The 24,962-nt window shown below is 38.5% G+C and overlaps 2 protein-coding genes across 7 annotated transcripts in view; one reads left to right on the top strand and one right to left on the bottom strand.

The window, feature by feature from the left end:
• Positions 1-2,756, bottom strand: part of BLOC1S6 (biogenesis of lysosomal organelles complex 1 subunit 6) — a 53,103-nt gene extending 50,347 nt beyond the window's left edge. For 3 of the 5 annotated variants that reach the window (XM_060294320.1, XM_060294317.1, XM_060294318.1), the window contains exons 1-2: positions 2,565-2,756; positions 566-833 (exon numbers count right to left, since the gene is read on the bottom strand). The gene's annotated coding sequence lies outside the window, so the exon portion shown is untranslated. The remainder of the gene's footprint in view (positions 1-565; positions 834-2,564) is intronic. The other 2 variants (XM_060294321.1, XM_060294323.2) reach the window with 2 other exon arrangements.
• A 66-nt stretch (positions 2,757-2,822) lies between these two features.
• Positions 2,823-24,962, top strand: part of SLC30A4 (solute carrier family 30 member 4) — a 32,467-nt gene continuing 10,327 nt past the window's right edge. Inside the window, exons 1-4 of one of the 2 annotated variants that reach the window (XM_030842810.3) lie at positions 2,823-3,000; positions 3,102-3,606; positions 11,549-11,695; positions 24,444-24,597. In XM_030842810.3, coding sequence (XP_030698670.1) covers positions 3,216-3,606; positions 11,549-11,695; positions 24,444-24,597 — 692 coding nt within the window. In that variant the 5' untranslated portion in view covers positions 2,823-3,000; positions 3,102-3,215. Of the gene's footprint in view, positions 3,001-3,026; positions 3,607-11,548; positions 11,696-24,443; positions 24,598-24,962 lie in introns of those variants that run through there. The other variant, XM_060294324.1, reaches the window with a different exon arrangement.

Below are 24,962 nucleotides of genomic sequence, written 5' to 3' on the forward strand. Positions count from 1 at the left end.
CTAGGCCAGAAAACAGGTTTTGATATAGGGTATTTTGCATCTATTCCAGTTAACTGCCCCAAGATATGCGTCCTGCAGTTAAAATGACAGGCCTCTGCTGTTAACTAAACAATCTGTGTATTATGGGTTACCTGGTTAAGAGATAGCCTAAATCATTGACAACTTTTTCCATTTGCCCATGCAGAAATGCTCTTCATACTAAAAAGAAGTATTAAGCCTCTTATAAAAGAATGGCGTACTGAACAAGAGCTAGCAGAATTGCAGGCAGTACTCAGCTTATAAATGGGTTGTTTCAAAAGTTGGTTTGTCTACTGTTATAAACTGAATACATAGACATAAGTTTGAAAATGGTGGTTACATTCCAAGACTATTCACAGAAGTCTATTTATTTAGCCCATTTTAAAGTTCAATGATAGAAACCATGCCACTAGCCCAAGGCAGGCCTAGGAACAAGAGCCCATGTGTGATAAAAGACTAAGAAAGGTATCTTTCCTGGTACAGAGGAAAGTTGATATAGACTATATTAGTCATCTATTGTTGTGTAAGGAACTACTCCAAAACTTACCATATTAAAACAATAAACATTTATCATCTCATAGTCTCTGTGGGTCATCTGAGAGTGGCTTATCTGGGTGATTCTGCTCAGGATCTCTCATGAGGTTTCAGTCAGCATCACCCAAGCTACAGTCACCTGAAGGCTTTACTGGGGCTGCAGGATCCACTTCCAATATGGCTCACTCACATGGCTGTTGGCAGGAGGCCTCAGTTCCTCATCATCTGAGCCTTTCCACAGGGCTGCTTGAGTTCCTCATGACATGATAGCTCTGGCTTCCCTAGGTACAAGTGATCCAAGAGTGAGAACAAGAAGGTAGCTGCAATGCCTTTTATGACCTAGTCTTATAAGCCACACACTGTCACTTCACCCATATTCTGTTCATAATGAGACACAAGTTATACATTAAGAGCAGCCCACACTCAGTGGGAAGGGGAATTAAGCTCTACCTATTGATGAGAAGTATGTCACAGAATTTGTGGACATACCTTAAAATACCCTATAGTTTTTGTTGTCCTCCCATTACTCTCTCTAGGTACTCAGTACACAAAAGAGTAAAAATAAACTGGGGTGCAGAGCTTCAGCCCTTCCCAACAAAGTTTACTGTAAATACCCCCCAAAATCCATGCTCTTGCCTCATCTTGCTTTAAAAACATCTATCCCAAAAAAAAAATTAAAATTAAAATAAAATAAAATAAAAAATAAAAACATCTATCCCCATTCCTTAAATGGAATCTCATTTGCAAAATGTATACTAAAGAGTGATCACATTCCTGAAATACTTGCTCTATTCATTTGTATCTCTCAGTAGTAGAATGTTAGGCAATGTAACAAACTAAAAGTAAAAACAACAAAGAAACTACTCCCAATCTGGGTGGATTAAGATATTTGGAATTAAGAAAGCAACCTTCAGGAAACTTTCTCCCTTCTGTCGATAATGACCTGGGTCCCCTGGTTATTGAGTATTCTGGGTCTAGGGAACTAGGGGATCTCTGACCCCCAGTTCCCTAGACCTGACCCCCATGGCTGCAGCTCTGCAGGAATATTGTGGGCATTCAAAAGTGATGGACTGCCCTGGATTCCAAAAACAGTTGCTGCTCTTGCACCAGAGACGTGCAAGATTCTAAAGTATCATTGGGATCTTCAGAGGAAAATGATGTTTCATATGACTTTCTATTGTATTTTTTGTAACTTGAAATTTGGTAATTCATGTAGACTGTTGTCAGAATACATTTCTAAACATTGGATAAATGGGAGTTTGCACTGTAATTCAACTCCAAGTAGAAGCTAGAGGCTTGATCTATGAGTTCTTCTAACAGTGTTGTTGTTTTAAATCTTGAGTGCCCATTTGAGAATATGATGAAAGCTAAGGGACTTACTCAAGAAAATACATATACCCACAAAATTTTAAGGCCTCCGAATCCCCTAAAACCCATCCAGGGAATCGCTGGAGAAGCGGGAGGCGGGGCTTATTGTCACTTCATTTTGTCCTTAAAATGTAGATCTAAATTAGAAGCTACTACTAAAAACTTAATTCTTTTTAAATCTTGTTGTTAAACAAAACCAACGGCCAGTACAGACACCTCTACTAGATTTTCTGTGCTGGGGTTTAGTCCATACTGTAAATACCTTGGAGGCAAAAGGAACCTGGCGGTGAGCACACAGAGGACAACACACATTTGCTGAAAAAAACAGTAAATATAACGCAGGACACAGAACTGCTGACGACCACAAGCCTTGCCCTCTCCAAGCTGACCTCACTGCGCAGCAAATTCTGCCAATTTGCCAGAGAGGCAGCAATTCGAGGAGACAAAAGCGGCTCAGCAACCCACTTAAAAGCAAACGCTAAATTCGTTTTCTGTCGAGCATCAGAAACCCAAATCCCAGCCCAGGATTCTCTAGGCCCTTCTTCGGTGGAGCGAACTCCCGCCAGCAACGCCCAGCCCCGGGTGGGCGGGACCGCTCGAATCTACCCACTTAACCCGCGGACTCCAGCTCCATCCGCTCATACCTCTCAGCCTCGGGAAGTGGAAGGGCCGCGCGGGAGACTGGGGCTTCGCCTGTGAGTGTCCCCCGGGCAGAGGCGGGCCCGCGGGATCCGCATCCAGGAGCGGGACGAGGGGCGCCCCTGTCCCGTCCTTCGCGGGCGCCCCTGCTCAGCGCGCAGGGCCTGCGTGTCCTCGTGCCGACTCCTCCCTCGCGCGCCTCGCCCGCGGCTGCTCCGGCGCACGCGCGCGGCCTCGCGCAGGGCGGGGAGGGGCGGCGGCCGCGGGCGCCCGACCTCGAACCTGTCAGACCAGACCCGGGGAGCCGGCCTGGAGTCGTGGGCGCCGCAGGCGCGAGGACGGCCCCGCTGTCCAGCAGCCCCGGGCCGAGCTGTGCGTGCCGGCCCCGCCGAGCCGGCCGGGGGCGGAGAGATGAGCTGCGGCACCGCGGCGGCGCCCCAGGTAGAGCGCTCCCCCTTTCGGAGCCCCGGCTGCCCCGGGCTTCGGAACTTGTGGGCTTTGTTGGGGCGCTTTTAATTTATAATGAGTTTCGTTTTCTACAGGATGGGGAGGGACGCGCGGCAGTGCCATCGGGAACTGGCACTCGGGTGAAGTAGGAGCCGCCGGCCGTCCGCCTGCACCGAGCCGTTCGGCGCCGCGGCCGCACAGCCTCTGCCATGGCCGGATCCGGCGTGTGGAAGCGCCTCAAATCTCTGCTGAGGAAGGACGATGCGCCGCTGTTTTTAAATGACACCAGCGCCTTTGACTTCTCGGACGAGGTGGGGGATGAGGGGCTTTCTCGATTTAACAAACTTCGAGTTGTGGTGGCCGACGATGGTTCTGAAACCCCAGAAAGGCCTGTTAACGGGGCGCACCCGGCCCTCCAGGCCGACGATGATTCCTTGCTGGACCAGGACTTACCTTTGAGCAACAGTCAGCTGAGTTTGAAGGTGGACCCCTGTGACAACTGCAGCAAACAGAGAGAGTTGCTGACGCAGAGAAAGGTGAAAACCAGATTGACCATTGCTGCCGTTCTTTACTTGCTTTTCATGATTGGAGAACTTGTAGGTGAGTTGTGTTGCCAACTCACTTTCCATTTACCTTGCCTGGAGAGTCTTTGTCAAGCTGTAGTTACACATAACTTGGCGTTTAAACTTTCTTTTTAGGAAGCTTGTTATTTATCAATATACTGATGTGAAAAGCCCTCACGGTTCCAAAGTGCAGATCAACCTGGGTACAACAAACTTCCAAAGATAACTCTGACCTTTTCTTCTGATTCTCCAAACACTGTGTCATCTACTGTAAAGTTAAGGACATTATCTTCATTATATATCCTGTAACTTCCTCTTTAAACAAAAAATCTGATAAAACACCAGGTTAATTTTTGCAACCTTTTAAATAGTAAATGATTCTACAATTATTTAGAATCATAAAATTTTACAGTATGAAGGGACCTTACTGAACACCTGCTCCACCTTTTTCTTTTTTAAGAGATCAGAGGACCCAGAGGTTAAATATTAATAAATTATGAGGACACTTAAGTGGGTAATTGAAAAGCTACATCTACAGTCCCGTTGTCTTGATTTTTTTCCCTCTACATTTGAATTAAGTGGTCTCTTACTATTTCCTTTTGTGTTTATATTCAAGAAATTTGCAAAGCTAAATAATGCTAACTGACCTCACCATTTTTCTTTATAAGGAGGATCTGAAGGCCAGAAGGCTCCCCTGGGTTTTATAGAACTTGGTTTTATTTTTCATTTTTAATTATTCAAGTAATGCAGTCTTACTATAAAATACATGCTCAGTTTAGATATTAATTTCAGAGTCACATTAATGTAACTGCTAACTTCTTTTAGTGACAATTGAGAAAGTGACATTAAAGCAGGGAGATTATTCTCCTGTGTTCTTTTTTTTTTTGGCCACACCGTGTGGCTTCTGGGATCCTAGTTCCCGGATCAGGGACTGAACCCGGCCCCTCAGCAGTGAAAATGCAGAGTCCTAACCACTAGACCGCCAGGGAATTCCCTCCTGTGTTCTCTTAATGATGAACCATGACAAGAACAAAGGTGGCAGTCCAGATTTAAGATGCTGGCTGGAGGTTATGTGCAGGAAAATTATATACATTTCCTACCTCTTTTCATACCACTTCTCGCCAGTGCTCACTTCAGCCATGCTGGCCTTCTTTCTCCCTATGACTCACAAAGCTGTTTTCCTGCCCATAAGACCTTCAGACTGAGTGGTCTCTCTACCTCTGGCTTTCAAACTTTTTTGAGTTCACTATAGTAAGAAATACACTTAACATTGTGACCCGTGTAGGCATGCATGCATACGTATGTATGTATGTACACACACATATACATTTGTATAAATATATGAATAACTAAAACAAAAATTTTACTTCATGTGCTGTGTTCTACTGTTTTTTCAATTATGGTCCCAGCCCACTTAATTAATTTCATGGTCTACAAGTGGGTCACAGCCTGCAATTTGAAAAGCACTGCTTTATATGGACTGCCTTTTCCCAGATCTTCTCTTGGCTGCCTTCTTGTCATTCGTGTCTCATCACAAAAGATACCTCTTAGAGACCTTTCCAACTGCCTAAAGTCAACCTCCCTTCTCCCCTGTTCCTTCCCCAGCTTTAAAAGCCCTCAGCACCTGAGATTATCTTGTTTGTATATTCACTTGTTTAATATCAGTGTCCATTGAAATATAAGCTGAATTACCAGCACCTAGCACAATGACTAGCACAGAGTAAACACTCAATAAAATTTTGTTTAATTAATTAATAATTGCTGTTAGAGAATTATAAATGTTTAAGCTATGAAGAAATTAAAGACAGAAGTGAAACAGATCAGATAAGGCATGGTCAGCAGATTAAGAGTCAATGACTTGGGGCTTTCTGGTGGCTCAGTGGTTGGGAATCCACCTGACAATGCAGGGAACATGGGTTCAAGCCCTGGTCCGGGAAGATCCCACATGCTGCGGTGCGCCACGACTACTGAGCCTGTGCTCTAGAGCCCGTGAGCCACAACTACTGAAGCCCCTACACCTAGGGCCTGTGCTCCGCAACAAGAGAAGCCACCGCAATGAGAAGCCCGCTCGCCACAACTAGAGAAAGCCCGCATGCAGCAACGAAGACCCAATGCAGCCAAAAATAAATAAATAAATCTATTTTTTTTAAAAAAAGAGTCAATGACTTGCCCAAATTCCCAGTTAGAATATTGAGTCATTCAGACTTAGTGATTCTTGAAGTTAATATTTGAAGTTAAAATCACATTAATCACAATTTCCCCCTTAAAATTAGAGTTTACACCTATAAAAATTACTAAGATATAATTGTCCTGACTTAGCATTATTTAAATCTCTTACTTGGTAAATGATGTTTTGTGAAAGCTACAATAAGTATTTCCTTTCAAATACTAACTTTATTTTCAAATATGAAAATCTTTTGTTAAACACTGTAGAGATGCTAGTACTTAGAATAGACATTAACAATATTATTCAGAATGTTACATAGAATTAAATTGTATACAGTAGAGCATTTATTAAAGTGTGTCGAAAGCACTTAGAAATAAAGCATCTTATGTAGGAAGTATGGAGTAATTTTAAAATGAAGTATTTTAAAGATCTGAAAGGGGAAACTTGATTTTGAATCTTGGATTTGCTCTGAGACCTTAGGCAAGATCAATTCAGCAAGTATTTTTTAAGTACTTGCTATATACAATGGAGAACAAAACTTATGCTCCCTACTATCTAAAACACTTAATCTAATGTTTGGAGGACATTATATCTTCCTGTAGTGGAGGACACAGGTATTAATAAACACACAAATAAATTTAAAATTCAAATGGCCTTAAGTACTGTGAAGAAAAAGAACAAGATACTATAAGACATAGTTTAGACATGTCCAGCAGGACATGGTTTATGTATGAGCCACATACAGTTAAACCAAAAAAAAAAGAATATTAGGAGTAATTTGAGCAAAGGGAATGGAGGAAGATGTTTTCGACCAAAGAGAACAGCAAGTTCAAAACTCCTAAAACCTTCAATTCTTTAAGAGGATCTAAAAAGAAGACCAGTTTGGCCAGAATGTAGTAAGTAAAAGGGAAAGAGACAGGGGGACCAGACCAGGGAGGTCCTGAGAGACCATATTAAATGAGTTTAGTCTTTAATTCTAAGTACAACGGGGAGCCAGTGACTGCTTTGGAGTGGAGATTGACCTGATGGGATTTATCTTTTTAAAAGATTACTCTGACTCATATGGAGAGTGGATTGGAGGGTACAAGAGTGGAAGCAAGTATACTTTTGCAGAGGTCCAGACAAGAAATGATTATGGCTTGAACTGGAGTGGATGGAGAAAAATGTACTGATTGAGAAACATTCTAGAGGTAACAATGGCAAAATGGCTAATGGTTTGAATGTGAGAGTTGATGGGAGAGCAGTATCAGGAATGATTCTGAAATTTCTTACCTAAGCAGCTGAGCATATGGGAATGTATGTCAGTTATGAACCAGGGAGAAAATACAGAGCAGGATTTAAGCATGGGCTCAAGGGTTGTTTTAGGCATGTTAAGTATCATATGTATGTGAAATAGACAAAGATGTCTAGTGAGCTGTTACATATAAGTCTGTCATTCAGAAGGGAGGTCAAGGCAGAGAGAGAAACAGTATGTAATGCCATAGCAATAGAAAAAATTATCTAGAGAGCCCCAGCTTTGAGGAACTACAACTTTAGAAGTCAGGCAGAAGGCAAATGGGTATCCCAGAACTGAAGAAAAGAGTATTGCAAAATGGAATAAGCTGCTGAGAGGCCTGATAAGATGAGAACTAAAATATCCTCTGGATTTAGTAACAGTTATTGATTGTTTTAACAGCTGCATTTTATTGGGAATGAAAAAACTTAAAGAATGAATGCAAATAGACTTCCAGGTAAAGATGGCAAATGAACTCATGCATCTAGTTGTACTCTCTTAAACTACAATAAAAGGATTTAAAATACACAAACACACACACACATACACACACATATACACATATACACACACACATACATATACACATATATATATAGAATATATATATATATATATATATATATATCCACACAGGTGGGGAAAACCTGAGAGGAGACTCTAGCAACACAAACTAGAAAGGAATCAGGTAAAAGAGGTAACTGACTTGACCCAAGAAAGCCAACTCCTAAACAAGCAGTGGGGAAAGCCAAGAACCAATCTAGTTTACACTAATGCATCAGAAACACCTAGACAACTTATTAAAAAACAAATTGCTGGACCAGAGTTTCTAATTAAGTAGGTCTGGGGTAGGGTAGGGCCTGAGGATTTTCTAACAAGTTCCCAGGAGATGCTGATACTGCTGACCCTGAGGACTACACTTGAGAACTACACTAGAGAATCCTAAGCAGGCCCAGAATTGGTTGTACCAGGTACCCCTATAAGTGTGGTTAAAGAGGAAGGCTAAAATAAGGAAAGTTCATTAAAACCTGTTTAAGAGCCAGTCAGATATAATAGTATAATAATACAATAAGTATCCACAGAGATAAAATAAGATCATGAATCCATGAAACTAGAATAGGCTACTTTTTAAAAGAAATTCAGAGTAGAAAATAGAGCTTTTGAATAATACAAACTTTTTTTTTTTTTTTTTTTTTTTTGCAGTATGCGGGCCTCTCACTGTTGTGGTCTCTCCCATTGCGGAGCACAGGCTCCGGACGCGCAGGCTCAGCGGCCATGGCTCACGGGCCCAGCCGCTCTGCGGCATGTGGGATCTTCCCGGACTGGGGCACGAACCCGTGTCCCCTGCATTGGCAGGTGGACTCTCAACCACTGAGCCACCAGGGAAGCCCTAATACAAACATTTAAAATTTTAACTCCAAACAAATTAGAAGGTAAATTAAGGTCACCTCTCACAGAATATAGCAAAAAGAGAAGATAATGGGAGAAAAAAGGCAAGAAAATTAGTATATTAGTTCAAATTCCAAATAATAGGAGTCTGGGGAATAGAGAAAGCAGAAGGAAAGAAGTTATCAACAACACAGTTTAAGAAATTTCCCCAGGGACTTCCCTGGTGGCACAGTGGTTAAGACTCCACGCTCCCAATGCAGGGCCCCAGGTTTGATCCCTGGTCAGGGAACTAGATCCCACATGCATGTTGCAACTAAGAGTTCGCATGCCACAACTAAGAAGCCCACATGCCGCAACTAAGGAGTCCGCCTGCCGCAACTAAGACCTAGCGCAACCAAGTATTTTTTTTAAAAAAAAGGAGAATCCTTACCGCAAAAAAAAAAAAGGAGAATCCTTTCCAAAAAAAAAGAAAAAGAAATTTCCCCAGAACTGAAGGGTATACAATTCCAGATAGAAAGAGTCAATAGGGCTTCCCTGGTGGCGCAGTGGTTAAGAATCCACCTGCCAATGCCAGGGACACAGGTTTGAGCCCATGCCACAGAGCAACTAAACCCATGCACCACAACTCTTGAGCCTGTGCTCTAGAGCCCACAAGCCACAACTACTGAGCCTGTTCACCACAACTGAAGCCTGCACACCTAGAGCCTGTGCTCTGCATCAAGAGAAGCCACCTCAATGAGAAGCCTGTGCACTACAACGAAGCGTAGCCCCTACTCTGCATCTAGAGAAAGCCCGTGCACAGCAACGCAGACCCAACGCGGCCAAAAAATAAATAAAATAAATAAATTTTAAAAAAAGAGTCAATAAAAGCCCAAATTGGATGAAAATAATCCCACACCAGGTACATCATTGTAAAATTTCAGAACACATGATACACACTTATTATTGCTTCAGGCAGCTGCTGTGTTAAACAATTGCCTCTGATTGTTTTTGACAAACACTGACCGAGGTTTGCACCAGGGCCAAGCTCCAAGTCAAGTCAAATAAAAAGAGCCTTGCAAGTATAGTCTCCCAGGGAACCACCAGACAGGTCAAATAATGACAATTTCCTGGCAATGGAGCTTTTTTTTTTTTTTTTTTTTTTTTTTTTTTTTTTTTTGCTGTACACGGGCCTCTCATGTGGCCTCTCCCGTTGCAGAGCACAGGCTCTGGACGTGCAGGCTCAGTGGCCATGGCTCACGGGCCCAGCCGCTCCGCGGCATGTGGGATCTTCCCAGACCAGGGCACAAACCCATGTCCCCTGCATCGGTAGGCAGACTCTCAACCACTGCACCACCAGGGAAGCCCGCAATGGAGCTTTTAAGGAGCTCTAATGCCATCCTATTCCTTGCAGTGGCTGCCAGGCTGAGGTTTTCACTGTGGTTGCTGCTTGTTAGTTTTCAAGGCTACCATAGAACTGAAGAGGGGGAGATTGGGTATAAGGCAAGTTAAAGTGCCACAGAGCTAGTGAGCTTCTTACCAAGATTCAGCCTTTTTCCTTGAATAAATGCTACCTGTATCAGCCTTTGTTTAATTTCCATAGTTTTCAGAATGCTGATTTGGACAATTTTTGCCCATGTTCTTATGGCTTTTATGGAGGAGATGATTTTCATAGGTCCTTACTCTGCTGTTTTTGCTGGTGATCATCACATGTGGCTCTTTAGGTTAACAAAAATTAAATAAATTCAATTCCTTAGTTGCACTAGCCGTATTTCAAATTCTCAAAAGCCACCTGTGACTAGTTGCTGCTCCATTGGCCAGCGCAGATAGAACATTTCCATCATCTCAGTTTTATTGCACAGTGTGGCTTTAGGGTATTATCCTTATTTTATAGATGAGTAAACTGAACCTCAAAAATGGTAAGTAACTTGCTCAGTCTCTGAGATTTCAAAGCCCCATGTTATTAACTGCCAAGCTGTATTTTCTGTCAGTGATTCCAGCTTTTTCATGTAAGGGAATACATAACAAATGATATTTCTATAGAGCACACTGGCTGGAGTAAATGGATGTGACTACAAGATCACCAGCCCCAGTTCTCCTGCTGCTCTTGACTCTGCATACACATCCCAGGAATAGGGGAATCAACATCTCAGCACACTTATGTGTCACAACGTCCTGATCATGAAGTTCTGCTATACATTATAACAGTATTTCTCAGTGTGGTTACAAGACCAGAAGCATCAGCATCACCTGGGAACATGTTAGAAATGTAAATTCTCAGGCCCCATCTAGACCTACTGAATTAGAAATTCTGGGAGTGGGGTCAAGAAGTCTATAGTTTAACAAAACTTCCAGGTGATTCTGATATACATAAAAGTTTGAATACCCTGTATTATACTATAAAAACTTATTCTATGGTGCTAGGAAAATTGGTTGGCCATAATGGTCATAAATAAGTACATATATATGTATATATGTACACATATTATATATATATTATTATGTGTATATATATATACACATATACATACATATATAAAATACATATACACACCCACACATATGAAATATACACATTATTATTATGTATAATAATACTGGAAAACTAATATAAAAATTGTATTCTAAATACCATCTTTTATCCCTCTATTAGGAGACATTGCTGTTTATACCGAAGAGAATCAGTTAATTTTTATCTTTTGTTTTGAACTAATGAACATTTTGTGAAATTTCTTCAGTTTATGTTCAAACCCTCCCAAACAAGTGAATACCTACCTTTTATTCAGCTTTATTGTAATATTTAGATATGGTGGTTATTAATTTCACTGTCTAATAGTAGAATTAGTAGGTTGAGTAAAAACTGTATTGCTAAACACACAAAACTTCTCTTTGTGTCAGCCCCCATTTAATGGCTCTTAAATTTTTTAAGGTCACTTACTCCTCAGAGAATCTGTTCCTGGAAATGGACATCTTCACCATTAGAAAAATATGCATAGTTAATGTTTTGCATAAAATTTCAGGATACCTTGACTTAATTGCAATAGGATAAGTATTTAGTTAACTTTAGTTAGAAGTTCATGTTTTGTAGGATGCTGCATATTTTTGGTTTGATTGCTTATGTTTATTATTTTAATTAACTTATTCCTTCTTTCCTGTCACCCTTACTCTAAGGTGGATACATTGCAAATAGCCTAGCAATCATGACAGATGCACTTCATATGTTAACTGACCTAAGTGCCATCATACTGACCCTGCTTGCTTTGTGGCTGTCTTCAAAATCACCAACCAAAAGATTCACCTTTGGATTTCATCGCTTAGGTAGGTAATTGGGCGTTTCTTTGGTTTATAAAATTTTATAGTAAAACCACAATGAACTATAACCTTTGATTAACTGAAATCTTTCTGATGATAGTCTGTTTGAACAAAGCAAATGAAAATAGACAAATAAGATTCATTCAGATATATATCTTCCAGGGTACATGCAGTTCAGTCAGCTAAATAGTTTACACATATAAAATTAAACGGTAATCAGGGACTTTCCTGGCAATCCAGCAGTTAAGACTCCACACTTCCATTGCAGGAGTCATGAGTTCGATCCCTGGTTGGGGAACTAAGACCTCACATCCCCCATGCCGCATAGTGCGGCCAAAAAAAAAAAAATTATGTGGTAAACATTAATCTTCAAGTGTTGTTCCTTGTGTCCTGAAGGTGTTAACAGAAAAAAGTTTACCTTCAGTTTATCGAACCAAGCAAAACCACATGGATTTAATTCATCAATGAGCATTAGCTTTTCTTTCTCTTAAGGTATTCCAACCAAAGCGACTTATAAGCCAGGTTTTAGGCACTACTATAATATGTATAACATACTGTATGGCTGACCTTCATTGTGGCCATTAACTGTAAATGCTAACAAAGATTCTTTGCTTGACCAAACGTTTGTCAGTCTCCTGAGCTGTCTCCCAAGCCCATCTCTGTACTTCCTCGTTAAATCTAGTTTTAGGAAGAACCCTGCCAAACCAATTTAACAGAACCTCCACTCTCAATATTTGATGGGTTATTCCCAGGTGATGTCTCATCACCCTGGCCTGTTTTCAACAAGGCTTCCCTATACCAATCTTGATAGCTTCCCCCCAACTGTATTAAAGTCTTCTTTACCATGTTTTAATAAGTGTCATTGAATTTTTTTTCTTTCACAATGCACACATATTTATATTTTCCTATTTTGAACAAATATTAATATTTAATTAAGAGAGGTTAAAATCATACATTGTTATCCACACAACTCTTCTTGCCATGTTAGTGTTTTTTTAATTTTTACTTATTGTCAAAATACATAGAAAACAATTACCTGAATTAGTATATGAAGTGCCATATGACCAATTTTTTGCTTAGAACCCAAAAATTGATTTAGGCAGCTTCAGCAAAACCTGTCTTAAAGAACCAGAATTAACATCTTGTAGTTTTATTTTGTGTAGACAATGACACTCTTGGCTAATATTCCATTCAGTTCCTCCCCTTCTTTGTTACTTTTTAGCCTAATCTTAACTCAACATCTAGGTCTCCTATAATTTAGTAGCTGGGTCTTCTAGTGTAAAACTTGACATTTTACCTGAATGGCTGTATTCCAAGTAGCTATCCAGGTCGTAAGTTTGGGAACTTATCTGGCATCCCCATTTCTCAGCACCCTCAGCTGCTGTACAAGAGCAGTAAAGCCCTGAGTGAGGCCTTTCTGTTATTTGTTAAGCAACTGAATAACACATAATGCATTTGGATGTGTTCCTAAAAAAAACTCCCACTTCTAGCTGACACATTATACATCCATTTGTTTACTGATTGCCTTGGGGTTTTTAAAAAACTTCAAAATTATTCTTAAACTTTAATATTTTTGTGTGATTTAAACACCTGCAATTTAAGAGCGAAACTCAAACTAGCATCGTGGAATGGGGATTTTTACCTTCTAACACTATTTGAGAGAGTGCATTCATTTTAGGTTATAGACCCCTTGGAATTCTAATGAAAACAGTGGAATTCTCCCCCAGAAACATGCAATACCAGAACATAGAAAGTTCTACAAATGATAAGTTAAGAACCCATAATCATGAAAATTCTATTAAATATCAGAGAAGTACTTAGTGTTTATCTAGATAGTCATAGATAACAAGTACTATGAAAAGATGAAAGAAAATAGAACTGACTGGTCCTATTGTATTTCTGTACATTTCTATAGAAAGTCAAATTTTTCCCTTTCCTTAAAAGTACTACTTCAAGATGGTGGACTAGAGGTCAGCATTTGAGAGTCCATTGAAATAAAAGGTACCAAATCAACACAGAGAAGCAAATGGTTGAGTCATCAATCAACAAGACATTTTCAGAAATTTCTGGAAGTTGGAAAGTAGATGGGAGTGGGTTGAAGAAAGAAACAAGCCAAGAAGCGACAGCCTGGAGAACGCTAGGGTAGAACTGGACCAGCCCAACAGAACTCCAAAGAAGACTCAGGGACAGAGATGGCAGAAGTGAGAATTGGGGCTGAAAACAAGACTAATTGAATGACTGCAAATGAGAGACTGCTCCCACTAGTCCACTGTGTCCCTACCTTCCTCCCACCGCCACCTCCACTCAGGCGGTCCGCATTTTCCCCCATGTAAACACCACATAGTTCTTCCAGAAGGAAATTGAATCAAATGTTTGGAGAAAGCTGAGGCTTTTAGTGTGAATGTTGATGCTCCAAAATAATTCGTTTTCATACTAGAATTCAGGGTTCTCCAGCCTTCTAGTTTGGTTCCCCACATACTCACACTAAAGTAATACACTTGTCTTAGTCTTCCCTGCTCTACACCCCTTATTAGTAACCATTTTAAATAGTTATGGCTTATCCTTCCAGCATTTCCCTTTTGCAAAGGACAGTTTCCCTATCCTATTACCCTAAATGTGAACGGACACCCAAGGATCTTTCAGAAGATGGGAAAAACCAGCAGCATGAAAGAAAGTTAAAAAACAAACAGACAAACAAAAATTTGTCGTACAGGAAAGAGAGGTGACTTAGGAAACAGAAGAAAATGTTTTCAATTATCTTATTAATATACCCAGAATAATAAAACAGTAAAATGTTTTGAAAAAGAAACATACAGAAAAAGCTCTTTGAAATTGAAATATTACTAAAATTTTTTAAAAGTTTTTTTCGGGCTTCCCTGGTGGCGCAGTGGTTGAGAGTCCACCTGCCGATGCAGGAGACATGGGTTCGTGCCCCGGTCCGGGAAGATCCCACATGCCGTGGAGCGGCTGGGCCTGTGAGCCATGGCCGCTGGGCCTGTGCGTCCGGAGCCTGTGCTCCGCAACGGGAGAGGCCACAGCAGTGAGAGGCCCGCGTACCGGAAAAAAAAAAAAAAAAGTTTTTTTCAATAGAAGGACTAGAAAATATAATCAAGAAAGTCTCGGACTTCCCTGATGGCACAGTGGTTAAGAATTCACCTGCCAGCAGGGGACATGGGTTCAAGCCCTGGTCCAGGAAGATCCCACGTTCCACGGAGCAACTAAGCCCGTACGCCACAACTACTGAGCCTGTGCTCTAGAGCCCGTGAGCCACAACTACTGAGCCCATGAGCCACAACTACTGAAGCCCATGCACCTAGAGCCTGTGTTCCATAACAAGAGAAGCCACCGCAATAAGAAGCCCGCGCATCACAATGAAGAGTAGCCCCTGCTCAACGCAATTAGAGAAAGCCCACCCACAGCAACAAAGACCCAACGCAGCCATAAATAAATAAATTTATTTTTAAAAAAAGAAAGTCTCCCAGAAAGACAAATACCATATGATATCACTTATATGTGGAATCTAAAATACGATACAAATCAACATATCCATGAAACAAAAACACACCTACAGATATAGAGAACAGAGTTGTGGTTGCCAAGGGGGAGGAGGGGTAGGGGAGGGATGGAATGGGAGTTTGGGATTAGCAGAGGCAAACTATTATATATAGGATGGATAAACAAGGTCCTACTCTATACTATGTTCAATATCCTGACAAACCATAATGGAAAAGAATATGAAAAAGAACATATAAATATGTATAACTGAGTCACTTTGCTCTACAGAAGAAATTAACACAACATTGTAAATCAACTATACTTCAATAATTTTTTTAAATAGTTAAAAAAAAAGGTCTCCCAGAATACAGAACAAAAAAATAAAAACAGGAAGAAAAAGTTTAAAACTATAAAAGAATAATCTGGGAGGTCCAAAGTTGTGTTATTAAGAATCTCAGAAAAAGAGACTTACAAAATAAAAGGGAGTGACTGCTTAAGGGGTACAGGGTTTCTTTTTGGGGGTGATGAGTGTGTTCTGGAATTAGATAGTGGTAATTGTTGCACAGCCTGTGCGTATACTAAAAGCCACTGAATTTGTCCACTTCAAAATTGTTAAAGTGGTGAATTTTGTTATTTGAATTTTATCTAAAATTTTTTAAATCATCTAAAAAATAAAAGGAAGAGAATTGTTAAGATATAGACAGGTATTTTCCAGAGCTAGGGAGGGAATCACATCCTCACACTAGCAGGGCCTTTTTGGGATCTTCTTTTTCTTCTTTGTATTACAAAAGCTTATAAGGATATATCTAGATAAGACTTATTTCACTTATCCTGCTCTTTGAAGTAATGGAAGAAAAACTTATGATGTGGGGAGGATTAAAAAGACAACAAAGATATGTAGAATTGAATAAAGCTATAAACCAAAGCAGTGGCTGTCCTTGTGTGCTGTAAAATTCCACCACCTCACGAGTAATCTCTCTAAGTTCTGTAGGGAAACGTTTGTTTACATTGGACACATTTAGATAGTGTGCCTCTTATGACCTCTACTACCAAGACTTGGGAATTCAGGTCTTAAAGAACACTGCAGAAGGAATCCCCCCTAAGAAACTTCTGGTTTATTACTGTGTTGTTGAATTTGCTTTGTTTTAATGGCATGGGTGGTAGGACAGGAGTTGGTTTTTTCTTTGTTGATTTATTTTGTAAATCTGTAAAACATGTCACAAAAATCAAAAATTATTTTTTAAAAGAAAAGATTTACTCAGAGAAGCCTCGCTTTCATTCTGTCCCCTCCAACCCATCCTCCTGCCCCACTCCTAATTAGCAATCATTTTAATTAGTTTCTGGCCTGTCCTTCCAGCATTTCCTTTTGAAAGTATAAGGAAATACATATATATGTTCATATCCCGCTCTCGGCCACACTTTCTTATGCAAAGGCAGCATCCTGGAGGTGTGTGTCTGTGAATGAGAGTCAGATAACAGTAGTACCATACCCTAAATTTTCTTTTTGTTTTCTCATAACACTTTATACATGCCTAATAGCATTTATCACATTTTTATAGATATTTTTATGAAACAATGTCTCCTTCTAGACCATGAATTAAGTAGGGACAGGAACAGAAAATATTAAACTCCATGGGTCTGGCACTAATAAGTGCTGTATAAGATATCATTAATCAAATTGTTGCGTATTCAAGCTGATTAAATATGGTTATGAAAACTGAAACAGATAATCTAGTATAGCTCATGATCCACAAATCATTTGTGTTTGGGTTAAATTAAACCAATTTCTAAACTGAGAGTAGGAGTATTTTTGAAATTTTGGGACAAAAATATTTGGGACTTGAAAACATTTATCTGTAATTCTGAATCTGTTTATGCTCACAAACTATAAAAAATTATTTGATCTGTAACATAGCTGGGTTATATAGCCTGGCTTATAGGTCCTTTGGACCAATTAAGAAACTAGTCAGAAGGGAATTTCTTCTTATCTCAGTCAGGGGCTGATCCTATTTGTTTTGGTACTTAACCTCTTTTAGAGTTTTGTGGTTAAATTGTCTTTGGTTCACATCTGAGATCTGCACTTTTACTAGCTGTATGACCTTTGGAAGAATGATTTAATCTAAGTATGGGTTTTTACTGTAAAATACGGATGATAATGTATAAGTTCCTAACATGGTACCTGGCACAGAGTAAATTCTCAGTAAAAGTTAGTTCCAGTCTTCTTTTCCTTCCCTCTTCTACCTGCCAGTTTATCATCTTACCCAGACTTTTTATATCTCTCAAAATGCTCCATGCTCCAAAACTACCTGCCTTGCCCCCTCCCCCTAATCGGAATTCTTATCCTCTTAGCAAAACTGTCTCAGCTAGGTAGGAGGAGAATAAGATGATTCACCCTGATGATTAAATAACAATTTTTAAAGATGTGCTTTTTAACTCAGGTCTTTGGTAACATTTGGGACAATATAACAAAATTTATTTTAGCAAAAATCATTCAGTCAAGGTGAGAGAAAGGTAGTTTTAGATTTGAGGGGTAAGCCAAACTCACTGTCCCAGGAGTCAGGTCCATTCTGTTGGTACTTTCTTTCCTTCATGTGAACTCAGAGATTGTGTAAAATCATTCAAGGTTTTTCTTTTTCTTCTTTTCTTTATTATACTACACTGAGCTACAATGGCAGCTCTTTTGTGGGAAGAGGGAGAGCAGGGTAGGAACTATATGTGAGTTATTTTTAAATGCCTGGATTTATTTGACTTTGGGTATGTCTTCTTATTCTGGAAGCTACTAAAACTTAGAACTTCATGAAGCCACACTGTAGGAGAAATCCCACAAATCCTTAGGAAGAATAGCCTATGTCTCAGGGGACATGCTCTTCTAAAGAGAACAGCCCAATCCCTTGCTTGCTTTCTACTTTTATCTTTCTCTGTGGATTATGAGTGTAATTGACTTTATTTATATGACTATTCCAGTTCTTGGGCTGAAGAGACTGCATGGATTAGATAAAGATAGTGACCATGTGAAAGGACCGTAGTAAGCAGAGTTGTCTGTATTTGAAATAAAAAGCGAGATTTACTTTGGTAATAAAATCAGCAGCCTAGGTTAATAATGAAGTGACAGTGCAGGGATCTTTAGTAGCAGTGTGTCATTCTACTGAACAAAGACCTTGGCAGATCTGACTAGATGATGGTTGTCCTGAGGTAGGTAGATGGTTATAATGCTAGTTCTACGTAGTCTGTTATTTTTCTCCTGATACTTACTAAAGGAACAGAAAGTATTCAGCTAAAAAATCTCTTCCCCCATACGTGCAGCAAAAAAAAGCCCCACAATGCTTCTCCCTAGTGATTCATTTTAACAACTTCCTCCCACCCCTGACAAGAGTTATTCCTATTATATTCACATCTTAGAGTTATTTCATATCACATGAACATGTATAGGAAAAGAATAGGTACATGCTAGAAATGGGAATTTTTACTGAGGCAGGAGTAAGACATGAGTGAGGTGGTCAACACTGGATAGCCAAAAGTCAACTTGAGCGCACTGGGCACCTTGGGTGTGGGCTATAGGGAATGGTATGAAGGCAGGAAACAGGAGGTGATTCAGAGTAGGAGGTGAGAGGATCCAAAGACAAACTTTGCAGTTTAGCTTAGCATTCTGGTGGCAACAGTGGGCCCCTGAAATCCTACATGATGTCTTTATCCTGAGTGCATCCTCATCTGTGGATGAGGTGAAATTAAAATACTATCAATAGTTTGGAGGTCCTAGGCAAATCCAGTACAGCCCACTGATTTCCTTCTTTTCTCCTTCCTATCTGCTTTTAGAAGAATGTAGAAAAGAGAAATAGCAAAAAGAAAGTAGAAGACAGACTATGTCTCCACTTTCCTTCCCTATTCATTTTTATAGACCTCTGAAACCTGAACTTTAGATGTTTACTATGAGGCAACAGAAAGACAAGTGTAATATAATTTAAGGGAAATATACATTATTGGCATCATAGCATTAGCAAAGATAACAGTTATGATAGGCCAGTACATCTAGGCAGCACTCGTTAAAAAGCAAATATGCTTGAGTTGAGTGTGGTTTACATAGTTGAAGCAGATTATTACTCATACACTGAGTAGGTGCTCAAAAGTTACCTGTTGAATGAATGAGTAATGTTATAAGGTGGGGAGACAGGCAGTAAATATGTACATAAGCACAACATAATCATAAATTGTATTAAATGCTGTGAAGAGAAAGAATAAGGTACTATGATGGAGAATAACAGGATGTCAGAGAAGGACTCAATATTCTTCATGTGAACCTTGAAAACCTCTAGTTTTGGCAATTTATAGATGTGTTAAAATGTGCAATAAACATTTTTCATATTTTATCCTATCAAAACTTGATAATCATCTGTGTTTTCTCCCATTTAATTTTTGCTCTTACTATTTATTAGCCATTCAAATCAAAACTGTTTATTCTCTGTATGTGAAATTCACGGTATATTTTGGTCTTTATTATATCATTGACTATAAACATTTGTTTATATTTCAGCTGAAAAAAAAGACCCAAGTGATGTTATAACAAAAAACACATATTCATTCATCTTACTCCATCCTCCAATGCTACAGTTCAGCCAGGTGGAGTGATATAATTATTTGTGTGTAGAATAAAATAGCAAAATATGTTAGAACTACTATAATAATAGGTTTCTAGAATTTCCATAAAAATCTATTTCAAGAGTTTTTCATTTATGCTAAATTTCCATTTAGTCAAGTTTGTCCAAAATGAATAGGGTAGTAACTTTCACAGAAATCCAGCGTTTCATTTATGGAAGTTCCTGGGTCTCCTTTAGAAAATGAAAAATCCACCTGTCGTGCACTCCTTTCATCTTGAAAAATTTTACTGTATGTTGTGTGACCAGATACCAGCCCAGGGCAACAGGGCAAGAATGAGAAGACTGGAGCAAGTCATAATTTGGTTGTTGATTGAAAGCTTCCTTCTCTCTTAAATGTTGTGGGAGAAAAAAAATCCTACCTATATTTATCTGCATTCCATCATATTTAAAATACTATGAAAAAAATTCAAACACTAATTAGTTCTACTCATGATATTTCACCAAAGTTTAATTTATTCACAGTGAAAGAGCTTTTTGTTCATTTTATCAGAATGATCATACAACTACTATTAGGAATTTTAGCTATATGGTATTACTGTACCTTATACTTCTCAATTATAAATCTCAGCCCTAAAAATCTACTTAAAATTTTGAGGTTTTTGCTTTTGCATTTATCAGTATTCTGTTTAGAAGACATTTTGACAGGTCATTAGAATAAAAAAATAACAGATGAGTGTCTTTGCTTTTCACCAGGGAAACTAGATATGAGGCATATTCCTATTAATTGCTGAATAAGGCATATCTTTAATAACAATATCCTAATATGTCATTTTGGGAATTTCTAGGAATCAGTTGAATTCCATTACTCTTAACTAGGGGCAGGCATTAGGATCCTTTGTGCTACTTACATGGGTGAAAACTGTGTGGTGGAAAACTGAGTTTTCAGCTGCAGGGACCTAGGGCCTTCAAAGGGTGGGAATCCTCCTTGTCAAGAGCTTTGTTTATGCTTTAGTTTGACTTTCATTTTACTTTATTTTGAATGTGGTTTTGCCTTATCTGAGGGTTCACAAAAAGATCATTTTCAGTGTTTAGGAAAACTATCACTGGGATGTGGGTGTTGCCAGATTTAGCCTGCTCTCTCTCTCTCTCTCTCTCTCAGGATGACAGTATGTCTGAAATATTGCAGGGGACATACTTATATGGAAAAAATTAGTTGTTTATCTGAAATGAAGATTTAACTGGGCATCCGCTATGTTATCTGGCAGACCTACTAGGGTAACAATATATCTTATCATCCAAACTAGGACACTTTTGAGAGTTAAATGGGACACTTTTAACAATTATGCCAGGATAACAGGCATAACTTGGAACTATCTGGGAAAACTGGAAAGTATGGCCAACCTAATTACAAGGGGTTTTGAAATTTTTAATTATTGGTTTTAGATTTTCATAAGCAGTCACATCTCTCTGTCATTAACTTGTATAGCTGTTAATCTTTATGAAGTATATTGCTTTATAATTTCATATTAAAAATTTGATTAAGGCACCTTTAAAACTTTGGTGTCCTAACTGCTAGCTAGCTTCAAGCTTGACACAGGGTTAGAGTTCTCTTTTTTTTTTTCAGAAGAGTTTGAGAAGGATTGATATTTTTTACATACCAATATTAAAGAGAATTAAAGTTCTCTTTCTTCACGAGTAAAATGAGGAGCCTACCGTTAGTACATGAGATTTTATAGTTCAAAATTTTTAAATTATTTCTTCTTTCTTTATATTATTTATATATGTATATGTTGCCATCAGCAGTTATAACTTAAGACAAGAAATTCCATGTGTTTTCAGTCTTATATTTGGCTTCTTTTTCTTTTTAATTTATTTATGTGTTTTTTTTGGCTGCGTTGTGTCTTCGTTACTGCACACGGGCTTTCTCTATTTGCCGCAGGCGGGGGCTACTCTGTTGCGGTGCGCGGGCTTCTCATTGCTGTGGTTTCTCTTTGTTGCAGAGCACAGGCTCTAGGCGCACAGACTCAGTAGTTGTGGCACGTGGGCTCAGTAGTTGTGGTTCACGGGCTCTAGAGCGCAGGCTCAGCAGTTGTGGCACATGGGCTTAGTCGCTCCACGGCATTTGGGATCTTCCCCGACCAGGGCTCCAACCCGTGTCTCCTGCATTGGCAGGCGGATTCTTAACCACCGCGCCACCAGGGAAGTCCCTATTTGGTTTAATTCTTTTCTTTTAACCTATTCTTGTTTTGGGGGATTTAGTAAATAATTATTGTTCATATTTAGCTTTACCTTCTGAATCGTATATATACCCCTTTCTCTTCCCTTGCTCAGCCTAACTAACTTCAGTCTACAGATCCATCCACAAATATATGAGTACATGTTACATGCCAAACTTTCTGCTGAATGCTACAGTAAATGTGATGTGGAATGTAACTTGGTTATATCCTTAGGGGCTTAGAGTCTAGACTTGATATGGTAGTCTCTCCACAGCTTTGTATATTTCAGTTGGGGTTTTTTCTCTGTCTTCTTCAAGCCTGTGTCTCCTATGAAGTACGATAATTAGTATATCAGGAATACATGAATCATGGTTTTGAATAGGAGTTGTATGTTTTTTGTCTTATTCCAGTACCTGTTGATGCACAGAATTTTATTAGGGTTTTGGCTACATTAATGAAATGTCTTTGGGAAAAAACTTTTTACTGCTAGATAGTTTTTCTGTGTTGCAATTTATGAGGTGGAATAAAAATGATCATAGTCCAATATACTTGAACTGCCTTTAACCTTTGAGCAATGAGTTGACCCAGATAACAATTTTCCAGATTGTTTTAACTTTTAACACTTAAAAGTTTAATATCTGGTTTCTTTAAAGAAAAAAAATTTGTGTATTTTCTTGCTATTATTGTTTTGAGTGTCAACACTAGTTTTATATAATAATTATTTTAAAATGTACATTGCCCTATTTTTATTATTTTGAAAACATATAAAATTATTTCTACTTCATACTCACATGGTAGAAAACTCACATGGTATAAAAGCATATATAGTGCAAAGTCATCCCTGTCTCCTAGCCACCCATTTTCCTCATAATCAGTTTTTATCAGTATTTTGTATATTCTTCCAGAGTTTACATGTACAGATCATTATTTATATATTCTCTTTCTTCTTTTTGCACAAATGCTAACATACCATACTGTTGTATACTTTTCTTTTTTCACATAACACTGTTATTTTGAAGATGACTCCTTATCAGAACATAAACAGCCTAATGTTTTTTTCCAAGCTGCATAGTATTCCATGTTACAAGGCCCCTACTAATCACTTTTTTTAAATTGTTTTCACTTGTTTGCTATTATATACAATGTTTGATAAATAGCTTCATAACATACCTCATTTTGCACATGTGCAGCTCAGTTGGCAAGAGTGTGTATATCACTCCTGGAAAAGGAAATCCTGAGTCAAAGTGCATTCATACATGCCTTAAAATATGGGTTTGTTTTTCTTTAGTCTAAAGGTAAATGTGTTTATAGTAAAAACTTAAAACTTTTCAAGCGTTACCAAGAAGAATAAAGTGAAAAATAAATTCCCCAAACTCTTAGTCTCACTTCTCAGGTATAACATTTTCTCATCTGTCTTTCTTGTGATTATCAATTTGCCTGATTTTTTTTCTTTTTTTTAAATATAAATGAACCAACAAGGACCTACTGTATAGCACAGGGAACTATACTCAATATTTTGTAATAGCCTATAAGGGAAGAGAATCTGAAGAGGAATATATATATATCACTCTACTGTACACCTGAAACTAACATGATATTGTAAATCAACTATACTTTAATTTTTTAAAAATACATATTTATATATATGACTCTATGGTATCCCATTATATGTATATACCATAATTTATCCATTAAGTTCCTCATTGGTGGGCATTTAAGATGTCTCCAGATCTTTTTTTATACTACAGACAAAGCTACAGTAAAAAACCTTGTAGATACCTTTGCATACATTTGGATGTGTTTCTACTGGATAGATTTTTAGAATATAAGGAATATATGCATTTTAAAATTTTATTAGTTTTACTAACTGCTCTCCAAAAAGATAGTTCTGTTTTATACTTCCACCAGTATATCCTTGCTAACTATGGCTGTTATCAAACTTTTTAATCTTTGCCAATTTAGTAAGGGGCAAAAAGGAATTCTTACTTGAATTTCTTGTATTATGATTGATTTTGATAAATTGGCCATTTCTGTTTATTTTCTGTGTATTACTATTTGTGTCCTTTACCCATTTTTCTTATGGGTTGTTCACTTTTTTATTGATTTGTAAGTATACTCGTCTATGGGGAAATTAGCCTGTGGTCAAGTATGTTACAAATTTTATTCTCAGTTTTTTCATTTTTTTATCATGTGTATAGTCTGTAAATATACATAATTTGACACTAAAGAGATGAGGAGAAGGCGGGGAGTGGTGGGAGTGAATTAGTGGAGGATGCAAAGCAAACTACTAATCACTTTTTAAGTAGGAAGAATAATATGACAAAAATAATGTAGTGCTTTTATCTCCTTAGAGGAAAGAAGATATAAGTAAGAGATTGTACAGTATTTCGTATATATAAAGTATAATGACCATTCTGCAAATGTATTTATTTTTTATATTTTTCCCTCCAGAGGTATTGTCAGCTATGATTAGTGTGCTGTTGGTGTATATACTTATGGGATTCCTCCTGTATGAAGCTGTCCAAAGAACTATCCATATGAAATATGAAATAAATGGAGATATAATGCTCATTACCGCAGCTGTTGGAGTTGCAGTTAATATGATGTAAGCTCTATTTTTTAAAAAATTTTAATATGCTTTATTTTTTAAAGCAGTTTTAGATTCAAAGCAAACTTGTGCGGAAGGCACAGAGCTTTCCCATATATACCCTGCCCCCCCCCAAATGCATAGCCTCCCCGGTTATCATATCCCCCACCAGAGTGGTACAGTTGTTACAAACCATGAGCCTACACTGACACATCATTATAGCACAGAGTCCATAGTTCACTTGAAGTTTCTCTCTTGGTGTTAAACTCATTCTATGAGTTTGGACAAATTTATAATGACATGTATCCACCATTATAGTATCATATACTCTATATTGTTTTCACATTAATATTTTCAAGTACTGTGAACTTAGAGACTATTAT

This window comes from Globicephala melas, chromosome 2 (assembly GCF_963455315.2).
Source record: "Globicephala melas chromosome 2, mGloMel1.2, whole genome shotgun sequence".
NCBI classification, from domain to species: Eukaryota; Metazoa; Chordata; class Mammalia; order Artiodactyla; family Delphinidae; genus Globicephala; species Globicephala melas.